The sequence below is a fragment of the Chrysoperla carnea genome, chromosome 2 (genome assembly GCF_905475395.1).
Source record: "Chrysoperla carnea chromosome 2, inChrCarn1.1, whole genome shotgun sequence".
Lineage (NCBI taxonomy): Eukaryota > Metazoa > Arthropoda > Insecta > Neuroptera > Chrysopidae > Chrysoperla > Chrysoperla carnea.
The window spans coordinates 22,717,511-22,736,398 of record NC_058338.1 but is presented as its reverse complement, the minus strand read 5'-3'; the positions used below and the strand labels follow the sequence as shown (position 1 = coordinate 22,736,398).

The 18,888-nt window shown below is 29.0% G+C and overlaps 1 protein-coding gene across 5 annotated transcripts; it reads right to left on the bottom strand.

The window, feature by feature from the left end:
* Window positions 1-503: 503 nt before the first annotated feature.
* On the bottom strand, window positions 504-18,046 carry LOC123291701. Of its 5 annotated transcripts, XM_044872077.1 has the most exons (9): window positions 17,927-18,046; window positions 17,786-17,848; window positions 5,655-5,829; window positions 5,031-5,157; window positions 3,747-3,890; window positions 3,196-3,455; window positions 1,606-2,584; window positions 1,165-1,356; window positions 504-724 (listed from the first exon to the last, which is right to left on the bottom strand). In XM_044872077.1, exons 3-9 carry the CDS (start codon window positions 5,796-5,798, stop codon window positions 552-554), a joined length of 2,019 nt encoding a protein of 672 aa, XP_044728012.1. In that variant the 5' UTR covers window positions 5,799-5,829; window positions 17,786-17,848; window positions 17,927-18,046; the 3' UTR covers window positions 504-551. The 5 variants fall into 5 exon arrangements, with proteins under 5 accessions (XP_044728012.1, XP_044728013.1, XP_044728014.1 ...); XM_044872078.1 differs by lacking the exon at window positions 17,786-17,848; XM_044872079.1 differs by lacking the exons at window positions 17,786-17,848; window positions 17,927-18,046 and adding an exon at window positions 6,284-6,423.
* Between the last annotated feature and the right edge of the window lie 842 nt (window positions 18,047-18,888).

Genomic DNA, 18,888 nt, shown 5'->3' with positions numbered 1-18,888 from the left:
AAATTAAGTGACAACAGCAGCAAAATATTTTGAGAAAGTAATAGCTATCGAAAAAACTATTCGAATTCCAGATTTGTTAAATTTTCATTCAGAAACATCACTTTGAAATTTCTGTTAAAATTTGGTATAAAAAATACTTTTCTATGAAAATTTCAACACTTTAGCAAAGAAAGCTTTCCCGTCTATATGTGTATTGAGAAATTGTCATTGTCTATAAACGAACAAATTACAAAAATAAATAAAAACTCGACGATAATTAAAATAAATTTATTTATACAATATTGGTACAATAAAATATATACTAAATATATAATTAATAATACTTTTTAAATATAAATGACTTACTTATAAATATCTACTAATTAATTAATTAATACTCACAAATGCTTTAAAATATAATGATTCAAAATATGAATTACAATCTTTTTGTATACATTTATTTATTTATTTATTATAAATAATTTTAATAAAAACAATAAAATATTTCTCAGTACATTTATTTTTGAAGAAAAAAATGAAATTAATATATGAGACCTAATTAAAATGAAATGTCATGATTTAATTACAATACCACCTTTTGCTAGATCTGCTTTTAATTTTTCTTTTTTATTTCTATGACGCATTATTAACTTTTCTATTGTCCACGATGCTGTCGTGGCAAAAACAAAAACGTTTATTAAATGTAATGTTAAAGTATAGTCTTCGGTTGAGTCACGAATCCATCCTGTAATCATAAAAATGGATTTTATTTATTTATAGAAGACAGTTAGTAATTAGTAAAAGGAATATTGTTCAAAATTTCTTAATTTTTTTGAAAGCCGATTTTTATGGAAGGAAAAATTATCGATTTCTGCCAGGAAATTAAATAGGCCAGTTTTTTTATTATTTTTACATAAAAATGCGCTAAATCAAATTATGACAAAAAAAAATTGTAGATCCACGACTTCATTGTTAAAAATAATGATTTAAGCGGCAATTTTCATTGTTTTGATGTTTTCCAACTTTTTATGGAAACCGGTGCAACAGACAAAAAAAAGTTACGATCCAATAAGATTCAGTTAAATAGATAAGGTACAATTAATCAACTTGCAAATCTGCACGATCCATGAGTCTACGCCGCTTAGCACAATTAAATTAGGAAAAATTTGTCCTGATAATACTTACCAACAACCGGTCCTAATATTAACGACATACATCCACCAGCTAATAATTGTAGTCCAGTCGCAGCTGGTAATCGAGTTAATGGTACATGTGAAGGTATCGCTAACGCCATAAAAATTGTTCGAAGTCCTTTTCCAAAACCAATTAACGCAGCAATTGGTAGAGATATTAAATATGATTTAGTTGCGATTAAAACTGAAAGTTAAAAAATAAAATAATTAATAAAATAATAAAATAAATGAGGCTTTTAGAAACAAAAGAGAACCAGACAAATGAACTTGTCCTAGCACTGTATTACGCTTAAGTTAGGGAGGTTTTTTTCTAACATGCAGAATTTTCGTTATGCATTTCGCTTTTTTAGAAAACCACGTTAGAGCAAAGCATTATTCGGAGAAATGAAACTAGATTTGGTTGATAATTTAAGATTAATATTAGGTAACTTACATATTCGACCTGTAGCCATACTCATTATTCCAATCATAAAGAATGTTCGATTATCCCAACTAACTTTAGCTGATGCAAATGGAATTAAAAATCTTACGATAATATCAACGGTTGCCACAACAGACATAAAGTTTGCCGTTTCTGATTTATTAAAATTAAAGTCTTTTAACACGAATGGTGTTAAAATTGAAAAATTTAATTCAGCAAACCATACTAAAGTAATTCCAACCATAATATTAACATAAATAGGATCATTCAATAAATCCAAATCAAAAAATATTACAATTTTTTGCCAAAATGTTGTTGGTTTTTCTTCTTCCTCCTTTTCTGGTTCATTTTCGATCAGTTTATGATTGTTAGTGTCACCGTTTTTCTTTAATAAACTCTCATTTTCACCATTTTCTTGCTTCGATAATAATTCTTCAAGTTTAGCACATGCTTCTTTTAACACTTCACCATTATCGGTTTTCGGTTGTTCTGTACCATTTTGTTGAAGTGCAGAAAGTTCTTCATCAGCATTTTCTTCAATTTTTGGATTTTTTGATGTAGAACGTTTTCGCTTACGCATTGATTCTTTTTTCGATTCTGAATATGGTAAACCCTTGGTGTATGTTGTTAGAATATTATTCGCTGACATATTTCTAGATATTGACAAATTTTGGGTGGAAGCACGTTTTGAATCAATGTCAAAATAATTTGTGTTGTAACGTTTTGATTGAGACGCTAATGATTGTTTGGAACCATATAGAGAACGTTTTGGTGTAAATAAGCCATCATTACCGCTACATAACATTGGTGTACCAGGGTCAATAATTTCATAGCCTGGTGTTTCGGCGTCATTTTCGTTGAATATGTATTGGGCTGATATAAAGCTGGCACTTTTATGCATTTTTGTACCGGGTGTCGGTATGTAAAAATCAATTTTTTTGTCTGTGTCTTCGATCACTAACGTGACACAATTGGTATTTTCTGGTTTTAACTATAAAAAAAAGTTTTATTAATTATAAAGAATAACAAACAATTAAATAACACACAATTGGTAGTATGACCAATGATGGCCAGAGTCCTGTCATAGTCAAAGCCCACATTTAAAAAAAAAAATTTAAAAAAAAGACGTGGATAGAGTGTTGTGCGACCCTTGAAATCCATACGAATAACTTCCCAGTATAATAAAAAATTTTAAAAAGTAAAAAACTCAACTGACTCGAAACGATTCGAACGAATATTAAGAAATACTTTTCGAATCATTTTACCATTAATACGCTTCGATTGGCGCCTGAAAAAAGTCGATATAATTTTTTGCTCACGCGATATCGACCAGAAAAGAAATTATTAAAAAACTACGAGAAGAACGGACGTACGTACACACACACACACACTTCCATTTCAAATTGATGTTAATTCCTTGTCCTGACCATGAAACGTAAAAATATGTTGAAAATTTCGATTTCGAAAACCGAACCTATTATAATAACTTCCTATAATGGGAAGTTTATAAGCTTTCAATCACTTATTCATTTCATATTTCGTGGGCATGTGTAAAACTATCACAAAAAAAAATATCTATATTAGTATTTGTTGAAAATTTACCTCATCTCGAAACTTTGTATGCCAATGTACCGGATGTAGCAAGCATGCACAAACAATTGCATTGGCAGAAAGACCAGCAAATAGTAGAACTGAACCCTGAACTCCATACTGATTTAACAGAAACGATATTAGATGTGGCATTATAACAGGTCCTAAAGCTGTAGCTGTCCATGAAAATCCAGTAGCAATACGTCGTTTTTTATCAAAATATGTATTTAATGCTAAAGCATTTGCTGGTAACGTAAAACCCATTCCAACACCTAAAAAATATTAAAACAATGATAAAACACATATTTAGCTCATATGTAACCCCGTACCAGTAAGAATACTTTTTGTATCAGTAAGAATGCTTTCAATAAAAATTATAATTTATTAAAAGTATAATATTGTTATAATTAATGGTTATTATTCAATTAAATATTATGGAACTAATGGAAATTATTCTTTGCTTTATCCCAAATAAAAAATGTTCTTTTATATAAACAGAGAAGTGAAAATAAAATTTTCGAATATATTTCGGCAGAAATTTTGAGAATATTATAGATACTTACCATAAAGTATTGAATATACAACAATATATTCACCAAATGAATCCGAAAATGTTAACAATACAATGGATAAAAAGCATATAATTGATCCAAACAACGACACTTTACGATATGTAAAAGCTCGAAATAATGCTCCATTCATTAATCCTACAGTTCGGAAAAAGACAAATCATTATTTAATAAATCAACTAACAAACAATTTTTAATTCTATGTGATTTCATGTGTAATCAATAAAGAAGAAATAAATCGTAATTATATTTGATTTCTTTCCTCACAATGTCGTGCAGAATTTTGTCATAATTTCTTACATTTAAATTTTTTAAGAAAATTTTTGGGGTGATGCAAAGTTGCTAACAGTCACGAAGGTTAAACATCAAACAGCAATAAAGATATGCAAGTATTCATAATATTATATACCCATTTGTTATTTGTCTACTTTCATTATTGTTTGTTGTTTGTCTTCGTGCCTTAAAGCAGAATTAAAAACAATTTTTGGAAACTATTCATTCAAAAGCACGATTGAATTCGCAAGATCTTTTAGTCGAATCACAAGTAAAATTGTCAGATTGACAATTCCATCAGAATTAAGGAAAGTGTCTCGTATAGGGAATTGTTCAAAACTTACCAATCAATTTTCCTGTAATATTTCTATTTTTGTTTTTATAACGGTTATGTCTTACGTGACAAAATTACTATTACGCGATTCTGTAAAGGCCATTTTGCGATTGCGTTTGGCAGTATGTGACTTTAAATAGACCATAGATTCTAAATAGATACGATTTAGCAAAAATACTGACACAGATGGACTAAGTTTTTAATCGACCTTAAACAGATTGAACAAAAACAAAAACAAAATTGGAAAGTTAAATTAAAATTGATGAATAAATGAAGTTGTAAGCATTCAAAGATTGTTGCCCGTCTCTTTTTTGCAAAACAAAGTTTTATATATAATCTCTACTCACTACTCTATAATCTTCTTTATTTAATAAGCAGCTTTAAACGTTCATATTTTGCATACTTCTAAAGATTTTCAAAAAAAAAAAAACTACACTTTTGTTCCTGTAAATTAATTCATTCATGAAAAATATTTAGTCATCATTCCTACTATGATTAAATGGTATTTTTTTTCAAAATATGTTGTTTAATCTGGCTCCGTCAGTATTTTTGCTACGTTTTAATACACATCCTTTTCAACTCCAAACATTTATAAAATAATAAAATATAAAACTAAAATAATAATAATGGTTTCTTGAAGTACCATATTCAGTACCATGATGCTCACGCACCCATTAAAGATGTTAGACCTGTATTCGTATTAATAATTGTTGATGTTTGTGATGCTGTAATGCCTGAGACTTCAAATTTATCACGAAAAAGTAAACCAAATTGTTGTAATACCGGATATAAGCATAACTGAAAAAAACAAAAAAAATTTCAGAACATTCATGAAATTTTTGTTCCAGGTTTTATTTTATTCATAATCAAAACAACATGCAGTGCGATTATTTCAAAAATATCCAACCTTAATAACTCTTGACCTGAAGTGATTATTGTTTTGAGTTACAACACATCGATTTAGATATCGAAGAGGAAGTTCAAAAATGGTACCTAGAGAATTTTAAGTTTCAACCCTTCGTACCATGCCACCAAAATTTTAAATTTCAAGTGGCACCCCCTATCTTGTCATACATCATTTAAAAGGGCATACAATTCTCTATTCAGCATGATAATAAAAATTGTTATTATTGTACCGCCACCATAATTTGTAAAACGGGTGCAAAATTTCTTAATCCGCTTCTGTGCTTACTACAAGTATGCGATCATTGCCTTTTGCTTGAATACACATTTCGGCCTCTTGCTTGAATATGCAATTTTTTTTTTTACTTATTAATTAGGTAATATTTACTTACATTTGCAATTCCACAAGCAAAACAAATTATCCAACTCCATCCTCCGTCAGGTGCCTCAAAATCTGGATCACCAACACGTAATCGTTGACGTTTGATTTCATTTTTCTCTGATGTATTTATTTTCACATCATTTGCATTCTTCATCTTTCAATTTGATATCCACTCGAACATGGAACTGAAAATTGAATTTAAAAAAAAAAACATAAATTAGTTAAAATAGGTAATTTTTATGTCAATAGATTGCGCATTTTTAAATATTCTTATAAGAGTAATAAAAAAATAATTAACTTTATCTATTTTAATCCGTGTTTTTATTTTTTATAACTTAATTAGTTGTTAATACATTCGTCTACATCCGCTGATTGTATCTATTTATCTACAAATAATTCAAGATAGTTTAAATTTAATGCCACCCGTATGGTGGTGTATTATATTTTTCGTTATAACTGATCCAAAGTGCATATCTGAGCTTCGCCACGGGCATCCTGTCAATTAAGTATCTAGTGCAATTAAGTATCTAATGCAGTAACCAATGCATTTTAGACTTTCTATCTTAAAATTAATGCTGGAAAGATGTATTTTCGACGAAGGCATAAAGAAAATTATATTTAATAGCAACTCTCGTGTACCTCATTCTCAAACTATTTCTAACTGTCTTGTGGAATTTACAGAAAGAATGTCTGTGTTCCTTGTCTATTAATTACAACATTAAATCGCCTGCTTTATGACGGACTTCATCAAAGTAAACAGTTGAGGCAAGGAAGTCTATAATTATTCCCATATATTTAATATCCACTTAAGTAATTTTCTTTTCATTGCTAAAACGAGCCACAATTTTTTTATTAGTCACCTATCTACTAACGTATAGATGTACGACTTAACTTCAGGCGACCAACAATAAATGATTGTTCTATGAAAATCTATGATACATAAATTTTCATGTCTAATGAACTATATAAATATTGATCATGTTTACTATAATAAGTGATTATCATACAGGTCATTGAATATTTTTACGCCACCGATCATTTGTGGTTAGTGCCTGGATTTAAATCGCAATCAACGATGGTATACGATGTAAAACAAAATATATTATGGTCTAGATTAAAGTACAAACGTATTAAAAATTTACCATTTATCCTTTAAGAAACTAACGGTACAAAAATGTATATCATGTATGCAGTTTACTGAATGAATTAATAGAGATTTGGAAAAAATCGAGCTCGGATTCATACTAAGCGTCTTCCCAGCTCGAACAGATATACTAAATTTTTCTTATGGGTCAATCATACAATTACTATTTGCAAAAGCTGGACCTGCTTAATGTAAAATATCAGGAATCATTCAGAATGTCTAAAGCTTCTAAGAAAAATTATTTTTTACTTTTCAGTTCAATAAAAGCTTGTTTCTAAAATATTTACAATTTCAGCTCATTCGGAATCCGGGAAGTGGGTAAAATATTGATTGCAAAATTTAAGGACATGTACATGCAAGTGAATTTAAATAAAAAATTTATCTACTATATTTCCCAGCAAATTTTAAAGAATTCAAAAAAAATATAGATATCTCAGGAATTGAATTGTTTCTCTTGAATTTATGCCAAAATTTTTACCAGCAAATATTCTACGGGCTAGTGCGAAGTTTATGCTATTCTTCTATATTATATCAATTTCTTCTATATATTTGTATTTATTATAAGTTTTCAAATTTTTGTCACCGATTGTATCTAATATTACAATGACTGTTTTTGTTGCCATTAGTAACCTACACTTTACATTCTTATCAGTTTTACGCAAAAATGCTTTTAGTATGAACGTAATATATAAATAAATGTTATCCATTTAATACTAAGGTTCTACATCGATAAATTTAGTCTCATAAAAAAATATTTAACAAATAATAATAAACTCTGACAATTATAAATATCAGAAAAATTTTCCATTCTCATTTTATAAATTATATAAACATTTTCTTATAAATCAGAGCTACATTCCATACCACAAAATATTAAGGACTGCGTTTCTTTACTTGATTTGAAAAGCTCGATTACCATAACATTCATTGTCAAAAAAACTAAATATTGGAACTTAAAATACAAAAGTTCCTTAGACGATATCTGGACGATAAAGATTGTCCAAGACATAAGGTAGTGGAACCAATGATGGCCCAGTTATTACGATTGATCCCACATTAAAAAAAAAAGGAAGCAATGACTAATTCCTTTCATATTTCGTGGGCATGCGTAAAGACTCTCACAGACACAAAGGCAACCTCACCTATTCACAAATATGCTGCCATTTTAACGTTGGATTTTCAAAAATTTCAATTTTGGAATCTCTCGGAAATAAAATATTTTTAGACGTAGATGTTTCATCATATGAACTAAGTAATTAATCGCACTCTTGAGTAATTGAAAAAACTGATTTCTTTTTTGTCTTTTTTATCTTTTGTCTACATCTTTTTAGGTATATGATCTAGACTTACCGGTTGACAAATCTTAAATGAACAAAAAATGAAATATTCTTCGTAAAAAGATTAATTAATTTTTTTTTGTTACATTTCGTTAGAAATTTAACACGTAGATATATTATCAAGGACAAATTTGGGTGTTGGAAATTATTATATATTTAGGAAATTTTAAGTGTCTCTTGAAACATTATATCAATAATTGTTTGTTTTTATTAGGATCATATGACAAAATTAATCAGACATAATTATCTTCAAATATCAACTATATATGATTAATTTTAGTTATAATTTAATCTTAATTTTTTTAATTATAGAATCTATTTATTCAAGTGATCAATTATATTCTAGTATATGGCATGTAAAAAAAATCCATAAACTCAAACTTTCTGCTGCAAGGAAAATAAGCTCCAGATTAATTAGATGCGATGCATTTTCTCTTAAAGGACATATATATGGCAGAGTGGCTATTTTAAACATAGAGGGATAGAGAGAAACAAAATGTGTACAAATTGAATTGAAAAAAGTCTCTTCTCCTAGTCAAATAAGTTCGCTAAGGACGACACAAATGTCACGTAATATCCCCCCTACCCTTCCTAACTAATATCAATAAAACCATGTTACCTTTTTTGGGTGTTTGGGAGTAGAGAGATCGGGGAAATGTCTGCCTGCAGTAGGTAACGTTTATGCGATCATTAAAGAGCTTATTTGGTAAGGGGCAGAAATGGTTCTCAATAAAATTGCCTTAATGCTCGTACATCAATCAGTTTCTTGTATTTCCTTTTGCCGCGATCCAAAGGTTGTCCACCCTTGTTAAAGAGTGTTGTGGGGATATTAAGAAAAACATTTAATCCAAAAATGTATTTGATTTCGAGATACCGACAAGGTGATTAAATTTTAATACAAAAATTCGATAAGGATAAATAAATACTTATTCATTACACAAAAATAATATATATATATATATTCTTTATTGATATACAAAAAGCAAATCAATTATTACAAAATTACAGCTTGTGTTACAGAATAGTACAAAATTATAAAATATGTATTTATGTAAAAATTTAAAAAACAAATTAAGTAAAATAACATAAATCTTTTACAATTTACTAGTTAAAAGTCAGAATGGCTCATCTATACGTTTTCATGTTTTAATGTGTGTAAAACAACAAACTTGGTCATCAAAACAACAAACTTATCCTCTTCGATAGTATGAAATTTGTATAAGTCGTCCCTACTCCCATAGCATGTTTCGGTCGACTGAATCGAGAACCTTTTTTTTGAGTCAATAAAACAACAGTAAAGTTTTCGCCTTTTCATTGCTAAACATTTTTCATAAGGGCATCTATTATGACTATGTTGTCCATAGTTTCATATGATGCCCTAAACCCTGATTGGAATTCGGATATAATATTGTTTTCAATGATCCGGTTTTGTAATTCGTTCCAACCATTTTTGTGTGGTGACCAGGCTATGTCCTTTTGAAGGTTTGATATCTCCTTTTATGTAAGACCAAAGACATTTACTGTTGTGTTTCATAGAATTTCTTTTTTTTTACAACTGCTATTACATTTCTGCCCCTAAAACTTATCATGTGATGTGACGTGTTACAGTATAGACGTGTAATTTATTGCTCTGTAAAAAAAGGCTTGAATTTGGAGATTAATAAAAATTTTAATACTGTTCCTTGTGAAAATTTAACTGAAAACGTGTTTTGAGTTCTATAATAGTGAATACTACTCCTGAAAACAGTTTATATAGTGTATTTTTTCGAATAAATTAACAATTTAATATACGAGGTTATGCTTAACTGGTGATGACGTGAAAATTTGTATGGAACTTACATTTAAATTTAAAAACTAAACAAAAAGCTAAATTAATTTAAAAAAGGAGCAGAAGTTTACCTATTTCAAACACTTTAATCATAATTAATTATAAATAATTGTGTTTTAATTAAGTAACATAGTTTTTTTTTTTTTTTTTAAAACAGTACTAAAGTATATTCTTGAAAGTTTTTTTAAGAACAAAAATAATATAAAAAAAGGTTATATTAACATAATATACTTCTTTTAAGAGAAATTTCGAGAAATACGATTACAAAATTTTAAGGCATTTATAAAAAGTCAATTCAATTAAAAATGAACAAGATAGTCTAGTCCTAAATATTTATTGTAAAAAAAAAAATATATTTTATTATAATTTCCATACATTTTGCAAATAAATTTCACATTTTAAAGATAAATTATTTAAGTGGGTCAATGAATTAAATTATTTTGTTGTTGACAAGTTTGAAATGTACTATTGTACTGACACAAAGTAATTTGGTGAAACTACGTCATATCGTAACCCAATTATCGATTATAAACAGTGTAGGATTTATCAATAAACAAAGTATTTCTAACTATTATCTAAAGCAGGGATGGCGAACTAATGGCACGCGCCACATTATTTTGGAGACGCCACTAATCACATAGTTCACTATGATGTATTATATAACGAGTTTTCTCGTTTGTTATTGCAGTTACATCTTGGATTACATTTGTTAATGCATGCTTACAAAATTGGCAGGCTCATAGAGAAAGGTTTTCTACCCCTGAGAATGGATCTTGTTCTTAGGTAGGTATATCATTGATAATAATAATTATGCCGAATAAAGAATAAAAAAAGGTTTAACAAACGCGCTATTAAAAATAAAACCGCCACTGACTCCACAATATTGTAAAATTTACTAGTAAAACCTCTTAAAACCTTTTTCAAGTGGAACCACTTTCATGAAACTGCTTTCATCTATAAAAGGAAGTTAGTTAAGTGGTTCTGTGAGTGCATTTATAACATAACTGAAACGATAATGATTTTAGGTAGAAATATTAAAAACGTGTTAAAAATGATTTTGAATTGTTGGAAAAGTATACCTTTCTTGGCGAGAAGAGCTGGCAGCTTAATCAAACCCTCATTGAAAATGTTAAAATTTAATTTTTTAGATTATTATTTTTTTAGTGCTCTTAAAAATAGCCACTTGGTGAAAATATTTTGATGATCAGGTATATAATTCACTTTCTAAATTTATCCAGAATCTTGTTGTAACTTTTTTATATAGTGTGTTGTTTAAATTTGCTCATTCCCAAAGTAAAGCGAAAATTTGTTTACACCCAAATAGTTCTCAGTCAATGTGTCTCAAATAATATTTCCTACATTTTTAAGCTTATTCCAGAAGGAGAAATATACCGAAGTTAGAAGGAAATATGAAAGGTATACATGAGACTGCTACCTTTTTTAAATTGATCCTTTAGTGCAGGCTGCATCTCAGGGACCCATACAATAGTTCTCTATTAAAAATAATAGCCGATATTTTGAAGAAAAAAAAAATAAATAAAAATAATAAAACCGATCATAAGGTATCGAACTTGAGATCAATCAAGTTCTTTGTAATTTTTTTCAGAAAACAATTAAAATCTTATTTTTTTTCAATGTTTCTGCTTAAAAATATAGAAGTGGGCACGTCCTTTAGTAGTATTAACCCAAGACCCCACAAATTCATGGCCCGCTCCTGCTTTGGTGAGACTGTTCTAGAAATACCATGTGCCTGTACGTAAAATTCTACTTTATAATCGAGCTCATGTTATCAGGCTCTCGGGGAGTATATACTACGATCAGCTCTCCTTCTACTCTGTGTAGGTTGTAGGAATATTGTTCATTGCCAGTAACAAGTTCATTGCCAGTAGGTAATATCGATTTAATATTTTTAATAGTCAGAGAAACGACCGCTGAAACATGAATCAATTTTGTGTAGGTGGGTATAATTTTTCCGTAAGCCGACACGAAATAAATAAATAATTTATGAAAAATAAATTTAAAATTAAGCTCTATCTTTATTTAAGCTTTTATAACTAATAACAATTAATTATATTAGTAAATTTCCACTTCAAGGAAAATGAGCAATTTTTTTGTACCAATAATGGAATAGGTATTTTCAAAATTTCTTCTAATTTCCATCGAACCTATTTATTTATTAACTCAAATCTACACATTTCAGTAACCGAAAGGCGCCAGTAACCGAAAGGCACCTTCAGTACTATAAAATATATCCTCGAAACGTTAGCCTATCAATTTGTAGGATGTGTGTGATTGTATCTATTGCTCTAAACATTAGTTCCGATAAATTTTTTCATGACTGATGTTGCCTGCTAGCCAGCACAATCTGACGAAATTTTCCAAAATCTTTCTTAACCGTAAATTATAGAGTATAATCAAAAGTACTAATGAGTGGCCTTGGCAGCATTCCCATATCGCAAAATCACTTATTTAATGTGTGATTTTAGAAAACTATATGCATGCACATTGAAAATTTTATGATCAATTTGTCCTTGTTACAATAGTTAATTAAAGTTTGTACTATAATTAATAAATAGTATTAATTTTAATCTCAATAAGCTTATGGAATTAGCTTCAACTATAAAATTATTTATTTCTAAGCAAATAATTTTATATCAAAAAAACAATAAAATTAAATTTTGTAAATAGCGGAATTATTCATGTTCAAAATCTAATTAGATAAATTTAAGTAACAAATTACGTGAGTTTATAAATTATTATATATAGTTACGAGAAAATACCACAAATATACCGCAAATCGAATTAATTATTAAGTGGAATGTTCCTCTATACCTAAATTAAAAATAATATAATTATATAAAAATATAGAGAAATCGTTAAAAACGTTGTTTAAGAATCTACAAGACGACCGAAACAAACTCGGTTATCGATTAATGTTACTTAACTGTGCAAATTCACAAGTTTATCAATACTGGAATTTAATCAGATTTTAGATTATAGTTCGCAATATTGGAAAATACATATAGTGATTTGTGTCTAGAACCACATATTGATATGAAGAGATATTTTATAAAATTGGATTAATCCATATCTTTTCTTAGAAATATTCGTGGAACATTAGGGCGGATTTTTACTGAGAATGCGTCTAACCTCTAACATATTGATTATTGTCTAAGCTCGGCTAATTTTTTACTGTGAAAGTGTAAGCAAGCACAGATATCGGAAAGAAAGAAAAAAATAAAATTATTTAACGTTTAATTTTTATACCAAGTATATAAATATATTAAAAATATCATTATACATGAAATATATCAAGGTATACTAAGTTTAACCCCAAGTTTGTAACGCTAAAAAATATTGATACTACCAACAAAATTTTGGTATTGGTGTTCATAAAATCACCTGATTAGTCCATTTTAATTTCTTTGGCCATCGATTTTAATTTTTTTTCGCATTTGTAAGGTAATTTAACGGAGAGTATTCTTAACTATGTTTCAAATGCGAACTTAGGGTTCCGTACCCCAAAAAAATTCAGTTCGGAAAAATCATGACATATAAATAATTACTATGGAAATGAATGGTCAAATAAACCTGTTTCAATTCATTTCGATAAATGAAATAGTAAAATACTTAGGTAATTCAAAAGAACAAAGTCAACTCAAATATTTGTACCAAAAAATGATAGCTCTCTAAGTATCCTCTTCATCTCATCTGATGTCCTTGACCATCACTTTGATATTGATTTAAGAAGGGGTGTTATAAGTTTAAAGTGTCTATCTGTGCGTCTGTGCGTCTGTGAGTCTGTGTGTATCGCATTATAGCCCCTAAATGGTCAAACCGACTCGATTGAGAACATTTTATAGCAATGTTTCCAAAAATCGGTTAAAAAGTTGTCGGAGGTTTTTTAAATTTTGTAAATTTCACTTTGTAAGACACTCAATATCGTCATGTTATTGTTTTTGCGTGAGACAAGTACAATAACCTTGTGAGTAATAACATGTGTTGCATATTATTATTATTATGTATTTTTATTAAAAAGAATGAGTGTTTTATTAAACTGTTTCATTAAAACAATTTCATAGACATAAAGTAATGCATTTAAATTTAATTTTAACATATTTTAATTCTTATCAATTTGTTTGACATATATGAATAGAAGGCTGTATCGAAAATAAAACATCTTTTTAATACTTTTAATGTAATGATCATTCAGCTCTACAAGGAGAGAAATGCGTAGCTAGCGTTCCTTCAGGCTAGAACTTTTCCCCACTTCTGAGTAAAGTAAGATTGGCATTTCCGTCAGATTGTAAACTAACTACCTACCAACACATTAAAATTGTTCAGACATATACTAAAATGTCAAATTTAATTAAATGCTAGTCACCCTCAGCGTCGGCTCTACCCCCAAATCAAGGCAGAGCGAGATCGTCTTTCGGCTCCTTCTTTCCAAAAATAAACTTGTATTTAAATAATTAACATTTAAAATGTGAAATTGTTTTTCGCATTTGGCATTTTGTCGCCCCTTGCAACCTGGAACTTGGAGCGCCTGGTGCAGCACTGTTCACCCTCTTGATAAAGGTATAACCATATAGCGGCCGTTTACTAAGATTGAATGCGTAGTGGCTGTTTTTTGCCATTCGACAACGGAGAGCCAAGAATATATCCACGATAACTGGCTCAAACCAGGTTTCAGAAGGCGTTCAATAAATGAATGCGTAATTATTAAGTAACTGTAACAATTTGCAAATTATAATGCTGTTCATTCCATAACCCCTGCTGTTTTTTACGATTTAAGCCTGATTATGACTACCACATTGACTGCTTGACGTCATTAGTGTAAATTATCATCATTAGAAGTGAAAAATAACACTGACTGAAACACAGCTAGCGAATCACTCGATGGCTCAGTTGGTAGAGAACTACCCCAGAGAGTCAGAGATTGTGAATTCGATTCTCGCTCCAGTGTACTTTTAATAATATCCAATTTACATTAATATCAAAAAAAGCTAAATTCATTTAATTTATACACTAGGATTCCTCCTTACTGATCTTGATATGCAGATATTGGAGGCAAAACGCATAAATCTATGGAGATATATCTTCTACAAACATTAAGAAATGGAAAATAGAATTTCAATGTTGGTTATGCATTTATAGTCAAAAACAAGACCCTTTTACGGAATCCTAATATAATAAACACAAAATATTTATTATGTTATGTTAGTCTTCTTCAACGAGATATATTACATTATTGATTATACAAACGCACGTAGCGGCGCGGTGCAAATCTATTTTGAGTGTCAAATCATAATATAATTTATATTGTACATATGACGTATTTGTCAATAGAACCTTCATTTTATATTTATTTATCCATAAATTAAACAATATGTGAAGGACAGTAATTGACTTTAGCCAACGAGTTTGCCCATCAATTTTTATTATTAGCCCCAATGCAAAAAGAGGGGTGTTACAAGTATAACATATTTATCTGTGTCGGCATCGTAGCTCTTACACAAATGAAACTGATTTTGACTGAGATATTTTTTGGTTGATATGACTTATTCGAGAGTGTTCTTAGCTCTGCCCCTAGAAAATATGTTCTGTTTGGAAAGATTCCAGAGGAAAAAAGGGCATTTATGGGGGTTATTTAATGTTGTCAATTTCACGTGTTTACTTTGTTCATTTTAAATCAAAATCGAACAATTTTGTAAATAATACAAAATTAAATAAATGAAGCAATGTTTTTTTTAAAAAGCGGATTTATGAAAATAAACCTACAAATATTCAGACGAAGCATCGAAAGCGTGGTTCTATATTCTATTTAATATCGGTAACTGTTGGATTCAAATTCATCATATGCAGGGCCGGATTACTCCATGTTGAGGCCCAAAGCAATGCAATTAACCAAGAACCCTTTGCAATGTGCTAATTAGGCGCTTTTTTTTTATCGTCGTAAACTAACTTGGCTTCCTTCCCGTTTTTTTCTTTTGACCTTTCCTTAAGGTCCCTAGCTATATGAAGCCCCTAGGCAGTTGTCTTCTCCGCCTAATGGTTAATCAGCCAACCCTAGTAGTTCAGTTGGTTAAGGCGTAATCGATTCCGTTTGCGGTATGCCTCCGAGAAATTACTCAAAGCTCTATGAAAAGTACAGCGACAACGTCAATTGGTTTTTGTCGCCATAATTCAAACTCTGTTTAAGAGAAATAAAGACTAGAAAATGTCAGGTTCGATAGATACTTTATAGTATAAAACCGGCTCTGATTTTTTTACACAAAGGTATACAAATATTTTTTATCTACACGTATTTTAAACATTTTAAAATGTTCACTCATGTGTGGTGGATGCTAAACCATTAATATCAATAAACAAAGAAATATCAGTCATTTGTGCGTCGTAAATATGAGTCATTCATATTATTTAACGATAAGGAATTAAAAACATTTTATACTGTTCTGACGATGAAGTCATTCGAAATATATATAGGAAAAAAAAAACATATTTTAAAATATGAATTCAAATACTGTATCTATGAAATATGCAAATTTTATATTCTTTTGTGAATCATGTTCGGCTTTGACCACCTTTTTTCTAGATCAATATGATGATTGATATAATGTGGAAGCGCAAGATTACGGTAATGTAATAAATCGTAAATATATCACTATACTTGTAACACGTGTAAGAAAAATTCTTACTATAGTTTCCAAAAAAAAAAACTAAAGAAATGTTAATATGGTGACCATTTTTTAATCATTATCAAAAATTATAAAATATGATTTTGTTGGTTTTATGTTAATTTTTTAATAAAATTATCAATCGTTATATTTTTTAAATAATAAGCTTCCTAAAACCACTCCGAAAATAACTTAATACACTTACAAAAAATTGATTGAGATCCAAAAAAAAAACTATGCAGTTACTTAAATTCAAATTTGGATTCTGATTTTACCTTATGCATATATATCCATAAACAGTGACTATAATATTTTTAAAATATTATATCCCATTGGTTTTTAATTAAAAACTACCGACATAAAAACGACTTTAAAACTTTAAATTTAATATTGGCTTAGCAATGCTTGGCAAATATGTTGCCTTATTTACAGATTTTTCTGTCCCGATTGCTTCGCATGTCAAATTGTCAACCGATTACTGTGTGTACGAGCTTAAAGTGGCATTAACTTAAAAGTGACCATCAAGTGAAGGTCATAAGCTTATCATTATTAAACTGATGAAATCGCTACCAGAATTTCATACAATAGTTTGTTTTTACCTACTAAAAATTAAAAATATATGTACATATAATCGTTGGTGCATCTGTTTGAAATCGTATAATGACTTATTGACTGACAATTCTATATACAACACATTTGTTTTGTAGAAACGATGGTTTCTTCTCCTTCACCTCTTATTCTCTCCGAAGGTATTAACTTAAGAACCTATGCCTATTTTTAGCGAAATGAGCTTAATTTGGTGAGAGATCGAGAGCTTTAAGGGACTCAAAAAAGCACGATTAATATATTGAATGGTGATTTTTTTAATATGGGAGCGAAGCGGGTGGATAACGGCTAGTTGAAAATGTTAAGATCAAAAACAAATAAAATTATCGATAAAAAAAATCAACACATCATTTTATCAAATTTTCGGGAATTATTTGAGAAAAATAAACAAATTAAATTATGTAAGTATACGTATAGGATTATTTGGAAAATTGAAAGAGTGAAGAAATCTTACAGAACACGTGGAAAACATTAAATGAAAATAATGAATGAACACAATAAAATATAAATTACATGGATTTTATAATTTTTCGGATAAAAATTACTTACCTACTAATTGAGCAAAAAAATGTAAATGATTTAAAATTAAGCACATATGAAAATGTAAACGCACTATCAAATAAAAAAAACTAATAATAAAAACACAACAACAATAATGATTAAAACACAATAATATTAAAACAAATTTACCAAAGCCGTATAACTTAAAACATGTTATGTATAACGGGCGGAGCACAGCGGCGTTATTATACTACTAAAAGCGGTGAAATACTGAGTGACTGAAGAAAATCACCACAACCAGAATCTATCTGTTTGTACGCCGTCAATGACTATATAATACTAATCTCGCAGAATAATTCAAACAGAATATGTAGAATGAAACGAATTGGAACACCCGTTGAAAAATAATATTTCCTTTTTTTTTTTTAAATTTCTTGGGAAAAAGATTATTTGTAAATTTTTATAATAAAAATTTCATTACATAATATTATATTCCTGTAAAACTTATATCATAAATTTTCTTAGAACTGTTATTTTACTGACTTCCTTATGTCCAAGCACGGGCGTAGAAATTTGGCGCCCCTTACAGAACCTGCCACCCGTCCCTTCGACAAAAAACTTCAGTATCGTGTACTTTTTTAAGCAGTATTTCACCACTGTTATTACAAATAAAATTTTATATTGAGTTAATTTTTCTATTAAACAAATGAAAACAAACAATAGAACATACATAAAGTCATTTTCCAAGATGGCGATGAAAGGGTTAATTTCCCGAATACGAAAAATCAGATTTATGGTCTCCAAACAACCTCCTATTGGATAAATGAATATAAAAAAATCAAGTCTCAAAAATCTTTGGCCCGTCCGTTAGTGGATTAACATCATTTTCTTATTCTATTTTTAGGGTAGGTATTATTATTATGCGATATCGTTAAACTTCGCACATCGAACATTTGATAAAATTATTTAAATGATGAATTTATTTAAAATGATTCGTGTTATATCGTCTAAATCGATGTATTACAGTTTTTTATTGTTCTTTGTATTTATGTGGTGTAAATTTTTCGTTTTTAAACAAGGTCTTGGTCAGACAGCTGATTATGAATCATTATTATTTTTCTTACTATCATTTGATTTTTTACTTTTAATAT

What these genes read in the sequence shown, in the direction of transcription:
- LOC123291701 (XM_044872077.1), bottom strand. Translation starts at nt 5,798, where the DNA reads ATGAAGAATGCAAATGATGTGAAAATAAATACATCAGAGAAAAATGAA. An exon ending in AGGTCTAACATCTTTAATGG is followed by an intron (nt 3,891 to 5,030) that starts GTGCGTGAGCAT and finishes TCCGAACTGTAG; the next exon opens with GATTAATGAATGGAGCATTA. An exon ending in TGTATATTCAATACTTTATG is followed by an intron (nt 3,456 to 3,746) that starts GTAAGTATCTAT and finishes AATATTTTTTAG; the next exon opens with GTGTTGGAATGGGTTTTACG.